Here is a 23,496-nt window from a genome sequence, read left to right as displayed (position 1 = left end):
TTGATCAGGTGTGCTTTACAATTCTTTTCTCCTAGTCTATGATTTGTCTTCTCAGTCTCTTAACAGTGTCTTTGCAGAGTAGAGGTTTTAATTTTAATGACATCTAGCTTATTGGTGTGTTTAAAAGGTCATTGCCATGCCCAAGTCTGTCTAACATTTCCTACTAGGATGGCTTCCAGTTTCACAGTCTGCGTTGAGGTCTGTGATCCACTTGGATGGGGTTTTGTGAAGGAAGTACGTTCTGTGTCCTCCAGTTCATTCTTTTGTGTGTGAGTATCCAGTGCCAGCACTACTTGTGGAGAAGACCATCTTTGTTCCATTGTAGTCTTTCTTCTTTGTCAGACGATATTTATGTGGGTTTTGCTCTGTCCCATTTATCTCTTTATCTGACTTCCTGATACCACACTGGCTAGATGTGGTGCTGTGCTAAGTCTTGCTGCAGGGTAGAGACAGTCTCCAACTTTGTTCTTCTCCTTCAACATCGTTTTCACTATTTCGTCTCCTTTGCCTCCAAATAACTTGCCAGGGATTGCATTGAATCTAAAAAGCAAACGGAGAATTGCATCTGCATATTCCTATCCACAAACATGGAATATTTCTTTTAATTTTGGGAAATTCTCAGGCTTATTGCTTTACATATTTTCTTTCTTTCTCTTTCTTTCTCTTTCTTTCTTTCTTTCTTTCTTTCTTTCTTTCTTTCTTTCTTTAATCTTTTCAGTACTCCCATTACACATGTTATACCTTTTGTTGTTGTGCCATAGTAGTTGAATATTCTGTTTGGTTTTTACTTCAACCTTTGTTCTCTTTGCTCTTTGCAAAGAGGATTCTGATAACATATCCTCAAGCTCAGTGATTTCTTTCTCAGCTAATAATAAGCCCACCTACCAATAAGCCCATGAAAGGCATTTTTCATTTCTGTTATAGACTTTTTTTAATCTCTACTGCTTCTTTTCATTTTTTCTTTGGGATTTCTAGCTCTCTGCTTACACTGCCCACCCAAGCCCCCGGGAGATGGTACCACTCGGGTGAAATGACTCACCTGGGAACAGTCCAAAAGGTGGAAAGAAAAGGGTGTCTCAAGACGCGTAACTCTGGTGATAGCAGAGAGACTGACGAATCTCAGAGGGAAGGTGGGAAGTAGGGGGAGATTAGCCAAAGCTTTCTCTCTCTCTCTCTCTCTCTCTCTCTCTCTCTCTCTCTCTATATATATATATATATATATATATATATATATATATATATATATATAAATCATGGACACAACCTGTGCGGTGAAGGCCTGGGTGGGGGTGGTGTGGAGTAGAGGGGATTTTTTAATCAATGGGGATTTAAAAAATACTGTAATTCTTTCAACAATAAAGATAAAAATTTAATAACTTTCAACAGAAGAAAATAGAATTTTCCTGGCTCCACCTAAGCTCCTTCTTCCTGCCTGCAGCGTGGAAACTCCCTCATTGCCATAGGTGTGCACAATGCAGAGTGCTCTGAGGACAGAGCTGGGAGCACCATACCTGCCTGTGCAGAAGAAATCACCAGGCACACCTCTGAGGAGACAGAGCGAGCATCTGCACCAGCCATGACAGCAATGCTGGTGTTACCAGACTGGACAGTTAAACTGTGATTACTATGCTAAGGCTCTAATGGGAAACGTAGGCAGCATGCAAAACCAGAAGGGCAGAGTCCCCTTCCCATACTACCACTGGCCGCCCAAGCCATTTCAGTAACTGCAGAATCTGTCCCGGCTAGCTGCCTCTCAAAGGGAGAGGAGCTATTTAGTAGCTCTTGGCTCTGGTCTCCCAGTTGGCTTCATCACTGGCCCTTTAAGACATTCCTTTACTCTGGCGGTCCCTTCCACTGTCCCCCAGCTCACTCTTCATCTTCCAGAAGAAACACAAAATCCTGTGCCTCAGGTCCTCTCTGAGCAGGCACAGGCTGGCCAAGGGGCGCAGGGCAGAGCAGCCTGTGGCTGCGGGCGTCCCCAGGAGGAAGCGGGTGGAGAGGAGGTGCAGTTCTGGCTCCTCGGATGGGGATGCTGAGCGCCTGGGCGGCCTGTTCCCACCGGCCAGCACCGGCCATGCCCTCGGGCGGACGCAGGGCCTGGCCTGGCCCACAGGAAGCCCTTCTCCAGGTGGATGGAGACCAGAGGCAGGGGCCCTGCGTGGATCCCTAGGAGCCCGTCAATGGGGGTGGGACGGGCCTAGGGAGGGGAGGAGGGATTGGGCCCAGGCTGCCTGGACCCCAGAGCAAGGCCCTCAGCAGCCATGGGGCCCGTCCGGCCTGTGCCCGGCCTCTGGAGCCCAGCCGGGGTGCCAGAGCCCAGCGCCTGGCCCAGAGGCCCACATGGCACCTGCGGCTCAGCGTTCGGACCTGAGCCGGGCCGTTACCCGCTGCCTTTCTTCGCCCCCCCCCCCCCCCCCCCCCAGGCGCCGTTGCGGACTTGGGGGGCGGGAGGAGGTGTGCAGGGGGCACCAAGCGGCGTTGGCAGGGCCCAGGTGGGGCCTCGGGGTCCCATGGGGGATGAGGGGGTAGGGTGGGGGAAGGGGGAGAGGGGAGGGGGCACGTGCTGGGCGGGGTGTGTCGGGGAGGGGAAGGGGAGGAGGCGGTGTCCTTGGGCTGGCTGTTGGGCGAGGCTCGCAGTGGCGGAGGAGGAGGTGGAGGGGCGGCGGCGGCCTGCGGGGCGGGGTGAGTGTCCAGACCTCCGGCCCCCCAGTTACCCCCCACCCCCGTCCTCTGCCCTGGCAGCTGTCCCCAGGCCCCCGGAACCTCCCTCCCGCAAACACCGGTCTCCGGGCTGATCTTGGCGGGCGAGGACCTTGGAGGCGAAGGTTCTGGTTCCAGTGTGAGTGATGCCCAGACTGCCCGGAGCCGCGGGGAGGAGGCGGGCTCCCCTCCCGGGCCGGGCTGGAAGGCGGCTCCTTCCGGAGGTCGCAGAGGAGGCTCTCTGTGGTCCTTTCCCCGAGGGCGCCATCCACCACGTGGGCCTACCCTGATGCCCTAATCACCCCCATCACCTCCCAATCACCCAATCACCCCCCCAATCACTTTCCAATCACCCCAATCATCCCCATCACCTCCCAATCACCCCCAATCACCCCATCACCTCAATCACCCCCATCACCTCCCAATCACCCAATCACCCCCATCACCCCCCAATCACTTTCCAATCACCCCCATCACCTCCCAATCACCCCCAATCACTTTCCAATCACCCCAATCATCCCCCATCACCTCCCAATCACCCCCATCACCTCCCAATCACCCAATCACCCAATCACCCCCATCACCCCCCAATCACTTTCCAATCACCCCCATCACCTCCCAATCACCCCCAATCACTTTCCAATCACCCCAATCATCCCCCATCACCTCCCAATCACCCCCATCACCTCCCAATCACCCAATCACCCCCATCACCCCCCAATCACTTTCCAATCACCCCCATCACCTCCCAATCACCCCCAATCACTTTCCAATCACCCCAATCATCCCCCATCACCTCCCAATCACCCCCATCACCTCCCAATCACCCCCATCACCTCCCAATCACCCAATCACCCCCATCACCCCCCAATCACTTTCCAATCACCCCAATCATCCCCCATCACCTCCCAATCACCCCAATCACCCCCAATCACCCCCCATCACCCCCAATCACTCCCCAATTACTTTCCAAATCACCCCTCAATCATCCCCCAATCACTTTCCAATCACCCCAATCATCCCCCATCACCTCCCAATCACCCCATTACCCCCAGTCACCCCCCAATCACCCCCAATTATCCCCTAATCACCCCATCACCTCCCAATCACCCCCAATCACCCCCTATAACCTCCATCACCTCCCAATCACCACCCAACACCCCCAATCAACTCCCAATCACCCCCCATCACCTCCCAATCACCCCATTACCCCCCATCACCCCCAATCAACCCTAATCACCCCCATCACTCCCAATCGCCCCCATCACCCCCAACCAACTCCCAATCGCCCCCATCACCCCCAATCAACTCCCAATCACCCCCATCACCTCCCAATCACCCCAATCACCACCAACACCCCCCATCACCCCCAATCAACCCCCAATCACCCCCATCACCCCCAATCACTTTCCATCACCTCCCATCACCCCCACTTTCCAATCACCTCCATCACCTCCCAATCACCCCCAATCACCCCCTAATCACCCCCAATCACCCCCATCACCCACAATCACCCCACAATCACCCCCCAATCACCCCCCAATCACCCCCCAATCACTCCCCAATCAACCCCCAATCACCCCCATCACCCCCAATCACTTTCCATCACCTCCCATCACCCCCACTTTCCAATCACCTCCATCACCTCCCAATCACCCCCAATCACCCCCTAATCACCCCCAATCACCCCCATCACCCACAATCACCCCACAATCACCCTACAATCACCCCACAATCACCCCCCAATCACTCCCCAATTACACCCCAATCACCCCCAATCACTCCCCAATCACCCCCAATCACGCACAATCACCCACAATCACCCCCAATCACCCACAACCACCCCACAATCACCCCACAATCACCCCCAATCACCCCCAATCACCCCCATCACCCCCAATCACCCACAATCACCCCTCCATCACCCACAATCACCCCCCATCACCCCTAATCACCCCCTAATCACTCCCTAATCACCCCCCAATCACCCCAATCATCCCCAATGACCCTGCAATCACCCCTAATCACCCCCAAACCCTCATCCTGACACCAGCACGTTGTTTAGGATTTCTCACATAAGGTGGGGGGGAGGGGGGGGAGAAAAGTTCAGGAAGAAACAGGACACTGCCATCTACTCAGGGGATCACAGGGGTCAAATGGCCAGAATCAGCACACATTCACTGGGGGATGGAGGGTGGGGGGTTTGGTTCTGTCAAAGCTGAGGGAGCAGGTGGACTGGGGCTCAGGGGGGCCCTGCAGGGCCCGGGGAGGGGGTGGGACCGGGTGGGGCAGGAGGGAGCTTGCCTTGGGGCAGTTAATGGAAAGTCTACTCTGGGATCAGAAGCTGGGCCAGGAGAGCCGTTTTTCTATGACTGCATTTCAAACATCACTCCCAGGTCCTTGAGAAAGGCATTTCTGGGTTGTAAACTGGGAAACAGGGCTTTTTAAAATGCTGTGCTTTCTTTTAGTTGATTTCAGAGAGAGAGGAAGGGAGAGGGAGAGAGGAACCTCCATCGTTTGCCTCTGAAATGTACCGACCAGGGACCCAGCCTGCAGCCTGGGTGAGCCCCTGCCAGGAGCACCAGGGGCCTTGGTGCAGGGGGTGATGGTCCCTGGGCAGCACTGGCAAGGCAGGGAGGAGGGCAGGGAGGAGGGCATACAGAGTCCCATTCTCCCAGGGTTCTGGCTGGTGACTGGCTCTGGAGGAATTCACAGCTGGAGGAGGAGAGTGTATTTTACTTGCCCAAAGGGACAGGGTCGCCCTGGCTCTTGCTGACAGCAAGGATGGGGGTGGGCTGTTTGGCTGGAACTGAGCAGACACCAGGCTGAGGTGTTCCTTCTCCAGGAGACAGCGGGCAGAAAGAGGAGCCCCAAGCCAGGCCCTGGCATGACACAGGCCGCCGGGGGAGCCCATGGCAGGCAGCAGCTTTCCTCCTGCGGAGCAACCAGGGTCCCCTCCTGATTGGTCAGAGCCTGGGCTCCCAGTCTGTGCTATTGGCTACTTTAAAGGAAAAGGGGCGGGGTTGGCCTTTGCTGTAAGGAATGGTAAGCCATGGAGCCAAATGGTGGCTGCCTACACCCCTTTCTTTGACTGAAAAGATTACTGGTGTGATCTCACAATTCCCCCCTTTTCATATTTAATTCTTTTCCTCAAACCTGATTTGCATTTGCTGCCTTCCGTGCTCTGGGTCCGGGAGAAGGAGACTCTTGCTGTTTGGTCAGTGTGGTTCCATTACCCTCTGATGACACCCCTTGTACATGATGGTCACATAGAACCGCTCTGGCCTGCAGAGGGTTTTTGTGTGTATTTGAGCCAAACTGTCCACAATGGCCGGGAAGCAGGGTCTCAAGGGTCTCTGAAAGATGGCGACTTCTCACTTTGTTCTGTACAATCCTGTCCAAGGAGGAGACGAAGGTGGGATACGAAATCCATTGGCGACGGATGAGGGAGGCGGGAGAAAGCAAAGTAGAGAGACCCCTGGGATTGGGTGAAAAGTAAAATGATTGGCACATCCTTTGTGGGTGCAGGACAGTCAACAGTCAGCAATTAACACAATAACAACAACAATGAAGGGATTTGTGGTCTCTGTCCTGGAGCCCAGGGCATTTGGTTGTGCTCTGAGGACCCTGGGGGAAGGGAGGTTACAAGTTACTTTGACACTTCAAGGGTATCTATACTAATAATAGAGGCATAGGCAAATTGTTCAGGACTCTATCACAGTAACAGTAACAACCAAACAGCAGGCTGCCTGGGGCAACAAGGCCGGCGGGGGGGGCGGCGGGGGGGGGGCAGGGGGGTGAGTGAGGGACAGACCAAACGACTGAACAGTAGGCTGTTAGGGGCAACTAATCGGGGGGGGGGTGTAGTTAGGGGTAACTAGGCAGGCAGGCAGGTGAGCAGTTAGGAGCCAGAGGACCTGGATTGTGAGAGGGTTGTCCGACTGCCAGCTTAGGTCCGATCCCTAAACTGGTAGTCGGACATCTTTCGAGGGATCCCAGATTGGAGAGGGTACAGGCTGGTCTGAGGGGACCCCTCACCCAGTGCACGAATTTCATGCACTGGGCCTCTAGTGTTATAGATGCAAAAGGACAGATAGGCTCAGTTAAGGTAAAGAGTGACCTTGTCAGGGAAGATTCCCGTCTAAGAGGTGACTACCCACCATCACTGTTTTTGTTTAAAGTTTAATTTTAGTGCCCCTTGTGGTCACTTTAGGTCTGAGTTTGCAAGACCCGACCACCACAGAGGCCTCCCCTACGCTGTCAGGTTCCCTGTGGCCCCTTTTGCCCACATCAATGTGGGAACAAGAGAAAAAAGTTCTTTATCTCATGCACCAGGTGGTTATTTATTCATCCCCATCTGAAGAAACAATTAGAAAATGACACCTAAGAGTTTGGGTCATATTTTTGTATCCATTCAGCTACTATATGTCTTTTGATTGGAGCATTGAATCCATTTACATTTAAGGCTATAATGCATAGGTACTTATTTATTGCCATTTAAATCTGTATGCCTAGGTTTCTCTTTATTTCGTTCTCTCATTACATCAGTCCCTTTAGTATTTCTTATATTGCTGGCTTGGTGGTGATGAACTCATTTAGCAACTCCCCCCCCCCTCCCCCAAGCTCTTTATTTCACCATCTATTTTGAATGATAGCCTTGCTGGGTATAGTAATCTTAATTTCATATCCTTGCTTTCAGTTACCTTGAGTACTTAATGCTATTCCATTCTGGCCTGTAGAGTTTCTAATGAGAAATCAGGTGTCAGCCTTATGGGAGCTCCTTTATAGGTAATAGTTTGCTTTTCTCTTGCTGCCTTTAAGATGTTTTTTCTTTATTTTTGGCATTTTAATTATGATGTGTCTGTGTATGGGTGTGTTTGGGCTCTTCTTGGTTGGGATTCTGTGCCTCCTGACCTTGTGTGACTTTTTCCTTCACCAGGGATGGCAAGTTTTTTTTTGCCATTATTTCTTTAAACACCTTCTCTGTCCCTTTCTTCTTTTTCTGTCTCTTCTGGCACACCTACTATGTGAATATTGTTATGTGTCATGTTGTCCCATGGTTCTTTTAAGCTGTCCTGTTTTTTAATTGTTTTCTTTTCTTTTAGTTTTCTGATTGAGTGACCTTTTCTAAACTCTTTTCGAAATCACTGATCTGATCCTCAGCTTCCCATTTCTGCTGTCTGTTCCTTCCAGTGTGTTGTTTATTTGTGCTACAATGTTCTTTATTTCTATTTTCTTTTTTTTATATTTTATTGATTTTTTACAGAGAGGAAGAGAGAGGGATAGAGAGCTAGAAACGTGGATGAGAGAGAAACTGTGCCAGGAGCACTTCAAACCTACTGCCCTCACCGTTTGCCAATCATCATGTTCCTGGCTTAGGGTCTGGACTGATGTGTGAATGCAGGAGGGCCTGTCACTCTGCTGACTTAGGTAACAGAGGATAGTGACAGCACTTCTTTTTTCTTTTTTTAATTTTAAATATATTTTATTGATTTTGTACAGAGAGGAAGGGAGAGAGATAGAGAGCTAGAAACATCAATGAGAGAGAGTCATCGATCAGCTGCCTCTTGCACACACCCCCCTTTTGACCAGAATTGAACCCGGGTCCCTTCATTCCCCAAGCAGACACTCTATCCATTGAGCCAAACCGGTTTCGGCTTTAATATATTTATATTGATTTTTTACAGAGAGGAAGGGAGAGGTCTAGAAAGCTAGAAACATTGATGAGAGAGAAACATCGACCAGTTGCCTCCTGTACACCCCCCACTGGGGATATGCCTGCAACCAATGTACATGCCCCTGACTGGAATCAAACCCAGGACCCTTCAGTCCGTAGACCGACACTCTATCCACTAAGCCAAACCAGTTTCAGCAAGAGTTTGTTTAGTTTTGTAGGAATCCACCAACCTGTCTTCTCAAGTGGCTATACATGTCACAGTCCCACCAGCAATGAATGAGAGCTTCTGTTGCTCCAAATACTTGCCAGCATTGGTGTCAGGCTTTAGATTTTGGCCGTTCTGATAGTGGTCACATGGTATCTCATTGTTTTAATTTGCATTTCCTTGATGACATATGATAAAGAACAGCAGTCACCAACCTGAGAGGCCTAATGGGCCACCAGGGTCCATGGACCACCAGTTGGCGACAGATATAGAGCATTTTTTATATGCTTATTTGTTATCTGTATATCTTCTGTGGATGAGGTGTCTCTTAAGGACTGTAGTCCATTTTAAAAAATGTTTCCTGAACTTTTTAACTACATATATTTCCCCCTCCCCCCGATTTAATAGATATAATCAATTTATGTAAAAGCCTAAGCGACTATTATGACTGGAACAACTGGTCACTATGATGTGCATTGACCACCAGGGGAAAGACACTCAATGCAGGAGCTGCTCCCTGGTGGTCAGTGCATTCCCACAGCCAACCTCCATGGCTGGCCAAACTCCTGTGGTCTCTTCCTCCTACCCCCTGACCCTGTAAGCAACTTATGCACAACGTCTCTAGTTGACATATAATATTGTATAAGTTTAAGGTATACAATGTAATGATTTGAGGTATGTATATATTAAAAAATGATTTCCAAAATAAATTTAACACATATATTCCTCACATAGTTACAATTTTTTGTGTGTGATGAGAACTTTTAGATTTACTCCATTAGCAATTTTTAAACATACAATATAGTATAATGTACAATAATAAAAGAGTAAGATGCAAATTGACTGTACCTTTGTGACGCCCACCAGCCAATCAGGAGTGAGTATGCAAATAAACCCAACAAAGATGGTGGATTAATTTGCATATACAGGTACCAAGTGGCCAGGGGCAGGGCAGGATGCTTGCAATTTCACCATACCAATGACACAGGTGTTCTGCACTGCCCCAGCCACTCCAGGCCTCTGGGCAGCATGAGAAAGCAGAAAGACAGCTTCAGGCCAGAGCAAAAAGGCAGCTCTGGCTGGAGTGAGCGTGGTGCCAGCAGTCAGGGAAGGAAGGCCCATTCTTGCACGAATCTTTCATGCTTCAGGCCTCTAGTTAACTATAGTCACCATTACTTATTAATCTTGTAACAGGAAGTTAGTACTTTCTTACTACTTTCACCCATGTTCCCCATCCCTGGCAACCACCAATCTATATCCTGTTTCTGTGAATTCAGTCTTTTAGATTCCTCATTAAATGATATCACACAGTACTTGTCTTTCTCTCTCTGACTTAATTCACTTAGCATAATGCCCTCCAGCATTATACATGCTATTGAAAATGGCAGCATTTCCCTTTTAATGGCTGATGGGTGTTCCACATGGGCTTTCCCTGTCTTGGTTAGGGCACGTAATGCTATAGTGAACGTGGCTGTGAGTGCATATGTCTTTCTGAGATAACCTTTCCCTTCAGTAATGTATGCTGCAAGTGGAATTTCGGCATCATTAGTAGATCTATTTTTAATTTTTTGAGTAATCTCCATACTGTATTCCATAAGGGCCGAATGAATTTGCCAACCTGCATAGATTGGGTCATAAAACAGATTCTATGGCCTTGGGCTCTCTGGCTGTGGACCCAAATCAAGCAGGACTGCCCACTGAGCTTGGCCAGATGGGGCCACCCACTCAGCTCAGCCATGCTATGGGGTTTTCATAATGGTGTCTTGTGTATGGAGTGTTGCTAGTAGATCACCTGAGGATATTTTTTCCCATTAATTTTTAGAGAGAGTAGAAGGGAGGAAGGGAAAGAAAAAGAGCAAGAGAGAAACATCCAAGTGAGGGAGACACATAAACTGATTGCTTACCACACATATCCCAACCAGGGCCTGGGATTGAACCTGCAACCTAGGTACGTGCTCTTAACAGGAATTGAATCATTGACCCTTTGGTGCACAAGCAAATAATCTAACCACTGAGCAATACCACCCAGTGCTGTACCACAGCCTTTCTTTCATTCATCCGTGATGAGCACTTGGGCTGCTTGCTGATCTTTGCTATGGCAAGTAATGCTGCATGAACTTAAGAATGCATAAGACTAGAGGCCTGGTGCACAAAATTTGTGCGGGGGTCCCTCAGCCCAGCCTACACCTCTCCAACCTAGGACCCCTCCAGGGATGTCCGACTGCCCATTTAGGCCGGATCCCAGTAAGATCGGACCTAAATGGGCAGTTGGACATCCCTCTCACAATCCAGGACTGCTAGCTCCCAAACACACATCTGACTGCCTGCCTGATTGCTCCTAACCGCTTTTGCCTGCCAGCCTGATCATCCCCTAACCAGTCCCCTGCCAGTCTGATTGATGCCTAACTGCTTCCATGCCAAGCTGATGGCCACTAACTGCCCTCCCCTGCCAGCCTGGTCACCCCTAACTGCCCTCCCCTGCCAGCCTGGTCACCCCTAACTTTTCTCGCCTGCCAGCCTGGTCACACTCAATTGCCCTCCCCTGCTGGCCTAGTCACACTTAACTGCCCTCCCCTGCTGGCCATCTTGTGGCAGCCATCTTCAGTCTACATGGGGGCAGCCATATTGTGTGTTGAGTGATGGTCAATCTGCATAGTACTCTTTTATTAGATAGGATAGAGGCCTGGTGCAAGGTGGGGGCTCACTGGTTTGCCCTGAAGGGTGTCCAGGATCAGGATGGGGGTTGTCTTGGGGTATGGGGTGGCCTGGGCGAGGGGCCTGTGGTGGTTTTCAGGTTGGCTACCCACCCCAGCAACCCGAGAGGAGGCCCTGGTGTCTGAGATTTAGTTATCTTCTATAATTGAAACTTTCTAGCCTTGAGTGGAGGCCAGGGCAGGTCAGGGCAGGGGAAGCGTGCCCAGCTCCATGGCCACTGCCATCTTGGTTGGGTTAATTTGTATACTCTCTCCTGATTGGCTGGTGGGCGTAGCTTGTGGGAGTAGTGGAGATACAGACAATTTGCATGTTTTTCTTTTATTAGATAGGATCTGCTTTATCTTCTTGGCCCCAAATTTCAGCTCTCCTCCTGGTAGCCCCCCAAAATTGGAGTTGTGTTCAAGGTCACACACATAGTGGTAGAACTAGGAAATCAATCTTGGCTGTCTGTCCTTATATCTGGGATATAATAACCTACCAAGCCACCCACCCACACCATGAGGGAAGGGTTTCTTTGTTTTGTTTCCCATTGTACACCCACACTTAACATGGCACATGTTAGATATTCAGAAAATATTCATTAAATGTAAGAATGAATCTGCTCCCATTAGTAATGTTGTTAATATAGGTATTTCCAATCTCACAAATTGTTTTATTCTTTTTAAAAAAAATTAAATTATTATCTGTGTACATATCTTACCATTGCCACCCCCGCCCCCCACTCCCATACATGCCCTCCCTCCCCAGAGTTTTGTGTCCATTGGTTGTACTTATATGCATGTGTCCTTCGGTTAATCTCTTATCTCCCCCAGATCTCCCTACCCTACCTGCTGTAATTTGACAGTCTGTTTGTTGCATTACTGTCTCTATATCTATCTTTTGGTTCTTCAGTTTATAATGTTCTTTATTATTCATAAATGAGATGTTTCTCTTTCATTGACTGGCTTATTTCACTCAGCATGATGTTCTCCAATTCCATCCAGGTTGCTGCAAATGATGAGAATTCCTTCTTTTTTGTGGAAGCATAATATTCCATTGTGTAGAGGTACCATAGTTTTTTGATCCAATCATCTGCTGACGAGCACCTAGGCTGTTTCCAAATCCTAGTTATTGTAGATTGTGCTCCTATGAACATTGTGCTCCTATGAACACTCTTTCTGATTGGTGTTTCTAGTTTCTTGGGATATATTCCTAGGAGTGGGATTACTGGATCAAATAGGAGTTCCATTTTCAGTTTTTTGAGGAAACTCCACACTGTTCTCCACAGTGGTTGTACCAGCCTGCATTCCCACCAGAAGTGCACGAGGGTTCCTTTTTCTCTGCAACCTCGCCAACACTTGTCGTTTGTTGATTTGTTGATGTTGGCCATTCTGACAGGTGTGAGATGGTACCGCATTGTTGTTTTGATTTGCATCTCTCGAATAATTAGTGACTTTGAGCATGTTTTCATGTGCCTCTTGGCCTTCCTTCTGTCTTCTTTCGAGAAGATTCTATTTAGGTCCATTGCCCATTTTTTAATTGGCTCATTTACCTTCCTTTTATTAAGTTGTATAAGCTGTCTGTAGATGTTGGAGATACATGCAAAAGAATGAAACTAGATCACCAACTTACACCATACACAAAAATAAACTCAAAATGGATACAGGACTTAAACATAAGACGGAAAACCATAAAAATACTAGAGGCATCCACAGGCAGCAAAGTCTCAGACATATTCCAGAAGAACTTCTTCACTGATACTGCCCCTAGGGCAATGGAAGCTAAAGAGAAAATAAACAAATGGGACTACATCAAAATAAAAAGCTTTTTTACAGCAAAAGAAACCATCAACAAAACAACAAGAAAGCCCACTGTATGGGAGAACATATTTGCAAATGTTATCACTGATAAAGGTTTAATCTCCAACATCTACAGACAGCTTATACAACTTAATATATCCCAAGAAACTAGAAACACCAATCAGAAAGAGTGTTCATAGGAGCACAATGTTCATAGGAGCACAATCTACAATAACTAGGATTTGGAAACAGCCTAGGTGCCCGTCAGCAGATGATTGGATCAAAAAACTATGGTACCTCTACACAATGGAATATTATGCTTCCACAAAAAAGAAGGAATTCTCATCATTTGCAGCAACCTGGATGGAATTGGAGAACATCATGCTGAGTGAAATAAGCCAGTCAATGAAAGAGAAACATCTTTTTTGGGACAAGGCTCAGAACCTGTCCATCTAGTCTTCCACCATTTTGTCTCCTCCTGGATTCAATTTGAAATCTCACAAATTGTTGAGTGGCATGTTGGGCTTACAGGTGGGATAGTATTTTATGTTTGCTTTTAATTTGCTTTTTGCTGATGGCTATGATTTGTTCAGTATTGTTTCTGAATTAGTATTTTCCTGAGAACTGGAAACTTGCATCAGTAACTCACTGACCATTCCTTGTACATTTTAGAAGCTCAGCGGATGCTCAGTAAATTAAAAATGTAAGGAGAAACAACTTCTCAAATATTTCAAATGTTTTTTGTTTCTGTTGTCATTCTTTAAGACTGATGAGAAAATTAAGTATTTCAAATTTAAATAATTGTCTAAAATTTATCTTTTTTAGAGAATCTTATTTTTTTAAAAAACATTTACTTCCTCCTTAGAGTTGAAGAATGGATTCGTCGGGGTTGAACAAACTTATGGCTCTTCTGTGGAAGAATTTTATTTTAAAGGTAAGTTGAGATATTTATAGGATTATTGCAACATCTAAGAGATGGTCTTGGGAATAATCTGGCAGTCCAGTCACTGCCTTTCATTCATACCGTGGCAGCTTCTGGAGTGGGGTTATCTCTTGCACATAAGTGGGGTCCTCAGAGAGTGAAAGAACAGCTGAATGACTCATAGGAGGGAGAAAAAGACAGTCCAGGAAACTGCTGCTAGTGTACTCGTATAATTAGTCTCTCCCCTCCTCCCCCCCGCCATCTATATCTTCTTTTATGAAGAGGCTGTTAATACCAAATAGCCGGTCATTTGCAAAGTTAATATGCTCTTCCGCTAACAGTCTTTTTCCTCTCACAGCGCCGGCAGGGCTGTGCTCTGGTTATCGAGCTCTTCCTGGTGGTCCTGCTTGTGGGCGTGCTTCTGTTATCACGCAGGATTTTACCTGTCAAGGAGAGTGGGCCCTTCAAGTACTCTCAGCAGCCTGTTGATCAAAATTTGCCTGCATACATCAAAGAAGTCCCTTCTAAGATGTGGGAAATGGCTTTTGTACCTTCCAAAAGTGTTGTGGTGAAGGATATCGTTGAAACTGTGAAAAGAGATTTACACTACAATTTTAAAGGTTAGAAATTAAGGTTTTCTGCGGGAGGGGGTGTGTGAAGCATTATTAAATTGTTTCAGTGAAGACACACTTGCAACCTTTTCACTGGGAATAATCTTCCAAGTAAAACATTGTAGGATGTCATCATAACCAGGTAATAATCTCCTAAGTATAATAACATGGCTTGGTTAAACTTGAGAGTTAAATTTTCGGATAAAAATATAGTTTCCTAGATCTCAAAGCAAATAGTAGTATTTAAAAACTAGATGATCAATTTATTTTTTTCTAGATTATTGTCCAATCCTGTGATACTCAGTCTTCCTTGTTTCTAGTTGTGTGGTTTAAGCCCTGGGAAGTATAACTCCGGGGTGCATGATGGTGTGTCAAAGGGACAGCATGAGCAGCGGTCCTCTTCCTGGAACCATACAAAGTTGTCAGTTATATTGCTTAGATAAAAAGGTTGCCCGGGTCACAGAGAAATGCTGTATAGAAGACTGGCTATTTAGAATTATTATAAAAGCTCCCTATTCTTCACTTATCCTCACATTCTTTTTTTCTTTTTCTTTTTTTTTTTTTTTTAAATCTGTTGATCTCTTATCTCTCCCAGATCTCCCCCCTTCCTACTGTAATTTGACAGTCTGCTTGTTGCTTTACTGTCTCTATATCTATCTTTTGGTTCTTCAGTTTATAATGATCTTTATTATCCATAAATGAGTGAGGTCATGTGGTGTTTCTTTTTCATTGACTGGCTTATTTCACTCAGCATGTTGTTCTCCAATTCCATCCAGGTTGCTGCAAATGATGAGAATTCCTTCTTTTTTGTGGAAGCATAATATTCCATTGTGTAGAGGTACCATAGTTTTTTGATCCAATCATCTGCTGACGGGCACCTAGGCTGTTTCCAAATCCTAGTTATTGTAGATTGTGCTCCTATGAACATTGTGCTCCTATGAACACTCTTTCTGATTGGTGTTTCTAGTTTCTTGGGATATATTCCTAGGAGTGGGATTACTGGATCAAATAGGAGTTCCATTTTCAGTTTTTTGAGGAAGCTCCACACTGTTCTCCACAGTGGTTGTACCAGCCTGCATTCCCACCAGAAGTGCACGAGGGTTCCTTTTTCTCTGCAACCTCGCCAACACTTGTCGTTTGTTGATTTGTTGATGTTGGCCATTCTGACAGGTGTGAGATGGTACCGCATTGTTGTTTTGATTTGCATCTCTCGAATAATTAGTGACTTTGAGCATGTTTTCATGTGCCTCTTGGCCTTCCTTCTTTTTTCTTTCGAGAAGATTCTATTTAGGTCCATTGCCCATTTTTTAATTGGCTCATTTACCTTCCTTTTATTAAGTTGTATAAGCTGTCTGTAGATGTTGGAGATTAAACCTTTATCAGTGATAACATTTGCAAATATGTTCTCCCATACAGTGGGCTTTCTTGTTGTTTTGTTGATGGTTTCTTTTGCTGTAAAAAAGCTTTTTATTTTGATGTAATCCCATTTGTTTATTTTCTCTTTAGCTTCCATTGCCCTAGGAGCAGTGTCAGTGAAGAAGTTCTTCTGGAATATGTCTGAGGTTTTGCTGCCTGTGGATGCCTCTAGTATTTTTATGGTTTTCCGTCTTATGTTAAAGTCCTGTATCCATTTTGAGTTTATTTTTGTGTATGGTGTAAGTTGGTGATCTAGTTTCATCCTTTTGTATGTATCTTTCCAATTTTCCCAAGACCATTTATTGAAGAGACTGTCTTGACTCCATTGTATGTTCGTGTCTCCTTTGTCTAATATTAATTGAGCATAGTGATTTGGGTTGATATCTGGATTCTCTCTTCTATTACATTGATCTATATATCTGTTATTGTTCCAGTACCAGGCTGTTTTGAGAACAGTGGCTTTTTAATACAGCTTGAAATCTGGTATTGAGATCCCTCCTACTTTACTCTTCTTTCTCAGGATTGCTGTGGCTATTTGAGGTCTTTTGTTGTTCGAAATGAATTTTTGGAGAGTTCTTTCTAGGTCTGTGAAGTATGCCATTGGTATTTTAATGGGGATTGCATTGAACCTATAAATTGCTTTGGGAAGTATGGACAATTTGATGATGTTGATTCTACCAATACATGAACATGGTATGTTCTTCTTTTCAGTGTCGTGTAATTTTCTGCATATAGGTCGTTTACCTCCTTAGTTAAGTTCATTCCTAGGTATCTTAGTGTTTTTGGTGCAATGGTAAATGGGATTGCTTTTTTAGTCTCTGTTTCTGTAGGTTCACTGTTGGTGTATAGAAATGCCATAGATTTCTTGGCATTAATTTTGTATCCTGCTACATTGCCAAATTCATTTATTAAGTCTATTAGTTTTTTAATGGAGTCTTTTGGTTTTTTTATGTACAATATCATGTCATCTGCTAATAAGGATGACTTTACTACTTCTTTTCCATTTTGGATGCCTTTTATTTCATCTTCTTGTCTAATTGCAATGGCTAGTACTTCCAGTACTATGTCAAACAGGAGTGGCAATAGTGGGCATCCCTGTCTTGTTCCTGTTCTTAGAGGGGATGGTTTTAGTTTTTGCCCATTGAGTATGATCTTGGCTGTGGGTTTATCATATGTAGCTTTTATTATGTTAGGTAGGTTCCTTGTACTCCCACCTTGTTGAGAGATTTTATCAGGAAAGGGTGTTGGATTTTATCAAATGCTTTTTCTGCATCAATTGATATGACTATATGATTTTTATCTTTCAATTTGTTTATGTGATGTATCACATTTATTGATTTGCGGATATTGTACCATCCTTGCATTCCCCGAATAAATCCTACTTGGTCATGGTGTATGATCTTTCTGATGTTCTGCTGGAGCCGATTTGCTAGAATTTTGTTTAGGATTTTGGCATCTAAGTTCATGAGGGATATTGGCCTGTAATTCTCTTTCATTGTGTTGTCTTTATCTGGTTTTGGTATTAGGGTGATGCTTGCTTCATAGAAGGAGTTTGGAAGTGTTCCTTCCTCTTGAATTTTTTGGAATAGTCTGAGGAGGATAGGTTTTAGTTCTTCCTTGAATGTTTGGTAAAACTCTCCTGTGAAGCCATCTGGCCCTTGGCTTTTGTTTGCTGGAAGCTTTTTGATGACTGTTTCAATTTCTTCCTAAATCACTGGTCTATTGAGGTTTTCAGATTCTTCCTGATTGAGTTTTGGAAGGCTGTATTTTTCTAGGAATATGTCCATTTCCTCCAGGTTGTTCAGTTTGTTAGAACAGAGTTTTTCATAGTATTTTGTTACAATCCTTTGCATTTTGGCGGGGTCTATTGTTATTTCACTTCTTTTGTTTCTGATTTTATTTGGGTCCTCTATCTTTGTTTCTTGTTTAGCCTGGCTAGAGGTTCATCAATCTTGTTTATGCTTTCAAAGAACCAGCTCTTGGTTTTGTTGATCTTTTTTTTTTTTTTTTTTTTTTTTTTTTGGTCTCTATGTCATTTATCTAGGCTCTGATTTTTATTATTTCCTTTCTTCTGCTTACACTGGGCTTTTCTTGTTGCTTTTTTTCTAACTCTTTCAGTTGTAGAGTTATATAATTTGCTACCATTTTTTTCTTGTTTTTTTTTTTTTTTTTTTTTTTGCAATTGGCTTGGAGAGATATGAACTTCCCTCTCAAAACTGCTTTTGCTGTGTCCCATAGATTTTTGGATTGTTGTGTTTTCATTGTCATTTGTTTCCAGGATGTTTTTCATTTCTTCCTTGATTTCTCTGGTAACCCAGTCCTTGTTTAATAGCATGCTGTTTAATCTCCATGTGTTTGATTTCTTTGGATTATTTTTATTGTAGTTAATTTCCAGTTTTATGCCACTATGATCTGAGAAAATGCTTGATATGATTTCTATCGTCTTGAATTTGAAGAGACTTTGCCTATGTCCCAAAATGTGGCCTATCTTTGAGAATGTCCCATGTGCGCTTGAGAAGAATGTATATTCTGTGGCTTTGGGATGGAATGTTCTAAAGATGTCGATTAATTCCATCTATTCTAGAGAGTCATTTAGGATTGATATTTCTTTGCTGATTTTTTGTTTAGATGATTTGTCCAAAGGTGACAGTGGGGTATTAAAATTTCCTACTATGATTGTATTGCTATTAATCTCTCCCTTAATGTCCTGCAGCAGGTTTTTTTTGTTTTTGTTTTTTATGTATTTGGGTGCTTCTGTATTGGGTGCATATATATTTACCAGGGTTATTTCTTCTTGTTGGATTGTTTCCTTTAGTATTATGAAGTGGCCTTCATTATCTCTTGTTATGTCCTTCACTCTGACATCTAATTTGTCAGATATAAGTATTGCTACCCCAGCTTTTTTTTCATTTCCATTCTCCTGGAAAACCTTTTTCCATCCCTTCACCCTCAGTCTGTGTGCGTCTTTTTTTCTGAAGTGGGTTTCTTATAGACAACAGATATATGGGTCTTGTTTTCTTATCCAATCTGTTACCCTATGTCTTTTGATTGGAGCATTTAATTCATTTACATTTACCGTTATTATTGATAATTACTTATTTGACGCCATTTTTATTCTATACCCCTGTGTTCCTTCTTTACTTCCTATTTCTTTATTTTTACAGTAGACCCTTTAGCATTTCTTGCCTTGCTGGTTTGGTGGAGATAAATTCCTTTAGTCTTTTTTTTTTTTTTTTTTTTCTGGAAGCTCCTGATTTCACCTTCAATTTTGATTTATAGCCTTGTTGGGTACAGTATTCTTGGATTCAGACCCTTCCTTTGCATGACTTTGTATATTTCATGCCATTCCCTTCTGGCCTGATGGGTTTCTGTTGAGAAATCAGTTGCTAGTCTGATGGGGGTTCCTTTATATGTAACTTTCTTTCTCTCTCTGGCTGCTTTTAAGATTCTTACTTTGTCATTGGTGTTTGCCAATTTAATTATAATATGCCTTGGCGTTGGTCTTTTGGGATTCATTTTGCTTGGCACTCTGCGAGCATCTTGGATTTGTGTGGGTTTTTTCTTCTCTATCTCAGGAAAGTTGTCTGTCATTATTTCTTGAAATACGTTTTCCATGTCTTCCTCAATTTCCTTTCCTTCTGGAACCCCTATTATTCTAATATTGTTTTGTTTTGTATTGTCCCAAAGTTCTCTTAGGCTCTCCTCCTGCTTTTTAATTTTTTTTTTTCAGAAGCTGCTCTACTTGGGTATTTTTTTCCATCTTGTTTTCTATCTCACTGATGCGGTCCTCTGCTTCTTCTAGTCTGCTCTTGATGCTTTCTATTGAGTTCTTCATAGTAGCGATGTCATTTTCCATTTCTTCTTGATTCATCTTTATTTCTTCTTGGTTCTTCTTCATTTCATCTTGGGTCTTACTCATATTGTCAAATTTGTCTTCCGTTCTTTTTAGCCATCTTATGATCATTACTCTGAATTCTTACTCTGGTAAGTTGCTTGCCTCTAACTCGTTTACTTCCTTTTCTGGTGATGCCTGCTTTTCTTTCATTTTTGTGCTATTTCTTTGTCTCCCCATACTGTCTCTTTTCCGGATGTCTGGTTATGTAGATTTCTCTCTCCTGTGTTGATTTAAAGGCAAAAAATACAACACAACCAGGTACAACACACAAAGCATTGAACAGAAATGTATTTGTGATATTAATAAACTCTAATACAGGTGACCACTAGGGAAAGGCAAATTAGGGGATAGGAGAGAAAGAGGAAGAGTAGAAAGAGAAGAGGGAGGGAGCAAAAGAAAAAGATAGGAAAAAAATATATAAATGGAGTGTCAAAATGAAATTGGGAAACAGGGATAAGAAAGGAGAGAGAGAGAGAGAGAGAGAGAGAGAGAGAGAGAGAGAGAGAGAGAGAGAGAGAGAGAGAGAGTGGAGAAACTTAGAGATAAAAGGGCAATAACCTATATATATGAGAAAAGAATTTCAATAGAACAACCACTAACTCCAGAAAATGCTGGCAGCAGTACCTGGAGAATAATACAATCTACAACACCCCCTAAGGGAAAGGGAAAACCGAAGTAAAAAAAATAAACAAAAAAAAATCAAATAAGAAAATACCAAGCAACAGCAACAACAAAGGAATAAGCAAAATACTCACTAAAAGCATAAAAATACAATATATTCAACATTCCCCCAAACAGCATGAAAAAGACAGTGAAGAAAACAATTTTTTTTTTTTTTGCTAGTTAATACAGCTCAGAGAGGGGTGTGTATGCACTTGGCACAGGGGATTAGAAAGTATATATATAAGTAGGTTAGAAATTTTAGCAGGTGGGAGACAGAAAGAGTAGGGAAAATCTAAAGCCGGAAAGGGTTAAGATAAACAGGATAGCAAAAGGGGGAAGGTTAGAAAGAGAGTGATGGTGTAAGGGTGGTGTTGAGATAGGGTTAAACAATGTTAAAGGAGAAATGAAAATAAAATGAAGAACACTAATTCCAATGTAAAATACAGAGAAAATAAAATGGCACTTAAAAAAAAATTAAAGTAGCAGTAGTAATAATGCTAATTGAAAAATGTAATAAATAAAAAGTTAAAATCAAGTGAGGAAAAAAGGAAAAAATTTGTTTCTTAAGTAAAAGATGCAAAAAAACAAACAAAAATAAAATAAAAAATTTAGCAAAAAAAGTGTGCAGTTGTGAAGGCCATTCACTTCTTCTGTTATTCTGTTTGGCACGCCTGTTTCTCAGTACAGACAGTATTGCAGTTACCTGCGTTCTGCTGCACCTCAGTGTTGTAAGGTGGCAATTCCTTTGTTTCTTGGTTTTTGATAAAATAAAAATAGTAATATACACAGTTAGTTTGTACTCCAGCCCCTAGATGGCAGTGTTTCTGGATTGATGTCCCTGTCTTTTTGGCTGCTCTAGCCTTCTTTTTCTATGGCACTCAATACCGTTTTTTTTTGTTGTTTGTTTGTTTGTTTGTTTTGTTTTTTTTGCCTGGGAGCTGAATCCTGCATGATTTCTCCTGGCTCTGCTTCTCAGCTTCCAGAAAAGCTGTTTCTACCTGCTGTCTCTTAGGGCCAGCCAATTTGGGTGATCTCTCCTTTGTAATCAGAAGCAAAGGGTTGCAGGGGAACCAGACTAGGTGCGTGATGGGCGAGTCTGTGCGCACTTACAAACAGACTGCTTTTCAACTCCTATGTTCTCCCTCCGTGTCGGATCAGAATGGGTTGCTCCCTAGAGAACCCCACTAGTAGCAACCTTGGGGACCCCGTCCACGCTCTCGAATCACGCCAGACCCAACAGCGGGGGGCTGGACACAGATTTGTGCACTTTTGCCTCTGCTGCCACAGTGGCCGCAGCTTCTGCAGCTACCGCTTTCGCTGTTGGGACAGAGACATCCCACATTATCCCCGGCAAAATCCAACCTTTCTGTGGAATCCGCGTGTCCGCGCTGGTCGGGGCCCCCACAGTTGTGGTTTTTTCAGGTCTCAGATAAGATCCCCAGTTGCAGCACTGATGTTTACCTTGCTGCCATCTTCCAGGAAGCTACCCTCACATTCTTAACTCAGTTTCTCTCCTCCACCTCCCAGAAATAAAAATCACCAGAAGTTTGGTGGGCATCTCTCCAGTGCCCCACCCCTTATTCAGCAGCACATTTTTTTTCAATCTTTTTTGTTGTTGTTTGTTTGTTTCTCAATGGATTTGAGAGTCCTTGAGAGTAGGTGACATCTCAAAACATTTTTTATTAAAAAATACCATTGAAGCTGAAGAATGCAAATATGCACCACAAATATCCTAATAAATTTAGTCTCTTACAGGCTACTCTGGGTTAACCCAAAATATTCTGAAATTCCCTTTCTGATTCCTTCTTTGATACATGGGATTTTTTTTAGAAGTATATTATTTAACTTCCACACATCTGGGGATTAGTTGTTATTCTTCTATTGTTGCTTTTATTTTAATTTCCTTGAATAAGAGCATACACTTTATAATGTCAGTTTGAAATTTAGAGAGTTGTTTATGGCTAGTTTATAGAGTATTTTGATAAATGGCCCATGTTCATATGTAACACTGTGTTCTGCAGCATTTGCTTGTGGTGCTATGAATGTCACCTAGTTCAAGTTGGTTAATCATCACGCTTTCCAAACTTCCTGTGTTCTCACTATTTTTCACCTATTTATTCCATTAGTTGTTGATGAGGGTATTAGATTTTCAACGAGGTGTCATTAATACTTAAAAGGTTATACATATTAAAATAATATTAAAATTTCCTTTCCTTTTTTGCTTATATATTTTGAAATTATGAGGTCATGGAATCTTTCTGTTGAATTGCTTTAAAAATATTTCTCAATGCTGAAATTTTCCATTTCTCTCTAAAAAATATTTCATTTTTAATTTGTTAACTATATTAACTATAATAACTTTAGAATCCCTACCAAAACGTTCTGATATCTGGATTACTTGTGTACATTTTTTTTCTCTTAAGTCATTGAGTCCTGTTTTATAACATGCTAGAGGCCTGGTGCATGAAAATTCATGCACTGGAGGGGGGGGCCTCAGCCAAGCCTGCCCCGTCTCACAGTCCAGGAGCCCTCAGGAGTGGGAGGGTCAGGGGAAGGCAATGCCCTCATCACACCTCTGCTGCTGCCACTGCCGGCAGCACAAGCCTGGACCGGTCCTGGTTACCTGAGCATTGGGTGGCTTGGGCGGCTGCGCAGCTGCCTTCTGAGGCTTGCCAGCACCCTGGGCTGCCCCTGGGCAGCTGGGGGACTGAGGGAAGGTCTGGCCAAACCATGTTCCTGCAACCTCTGGCTGGACTGAAAGGACTGGGGGACTCCAGCAGGCCTGAGGGGACTGGGCACCACCATCTTGTGGCTTATGGACACTGCCATCTTTGTGATGGAGTGAGAGTCAATTTGCATATTTCCTCTTTATTAGATAGGATATTATATGTATTTATTTTACTTTATTTATGAA

The 23,496-nt window shown here is 43.9% G+C and overlaps 1 protein-coding gene across 1 annotated transcript in view; it reads left to right on the top strand.

Annotated features, from left to right (window-relative positions):
- The window catches only part of LOC311622037 (phospholipid-transporting ATPase ABCA3-like), a 107,089-nt gene that overhangs the window by 717 nt on the left and 82,876 nt on the right, over nucleotides 1–23,496 (top strand). The window contains exons 2-3 of the mRNA XM_084882737.1: nucleotides 13,941–14,009; nucleotides 14,356–14,617. Coding sequence (XP_084738863.1) covers nucleotides 13,950–14,009; nucleotides 14,356–14,617 — 322 coding nt within the window. The 5' untranslated portion in view covers nucleotides 13,941–13,949. The remainder of the gene's footprint in view (nucleotides 1–13,940; nucleotides 14,010–14,355; nucleotides 14,618–23,496) is intronic.

The sequence above is a fragment of the Pipistrellus hanaki genome (assembly GCF_964339955.1).
Source record: "Pipistrellus hanaki genome assembly, chromosome: 4".
In the NCBI taxonomy this organism is placed as follows: Eukaryota; Metazoa; Chordata; class Mammalia; order Chiroptera; family Vespertilionidae; genus Pipistrellus; species Pipistrellus hanaki.
The sequence above is the reverse complement of the archived record's forward strand: the minus strand, read 5'-3'. Positions and strand labels throughout refer to the sequence as shown.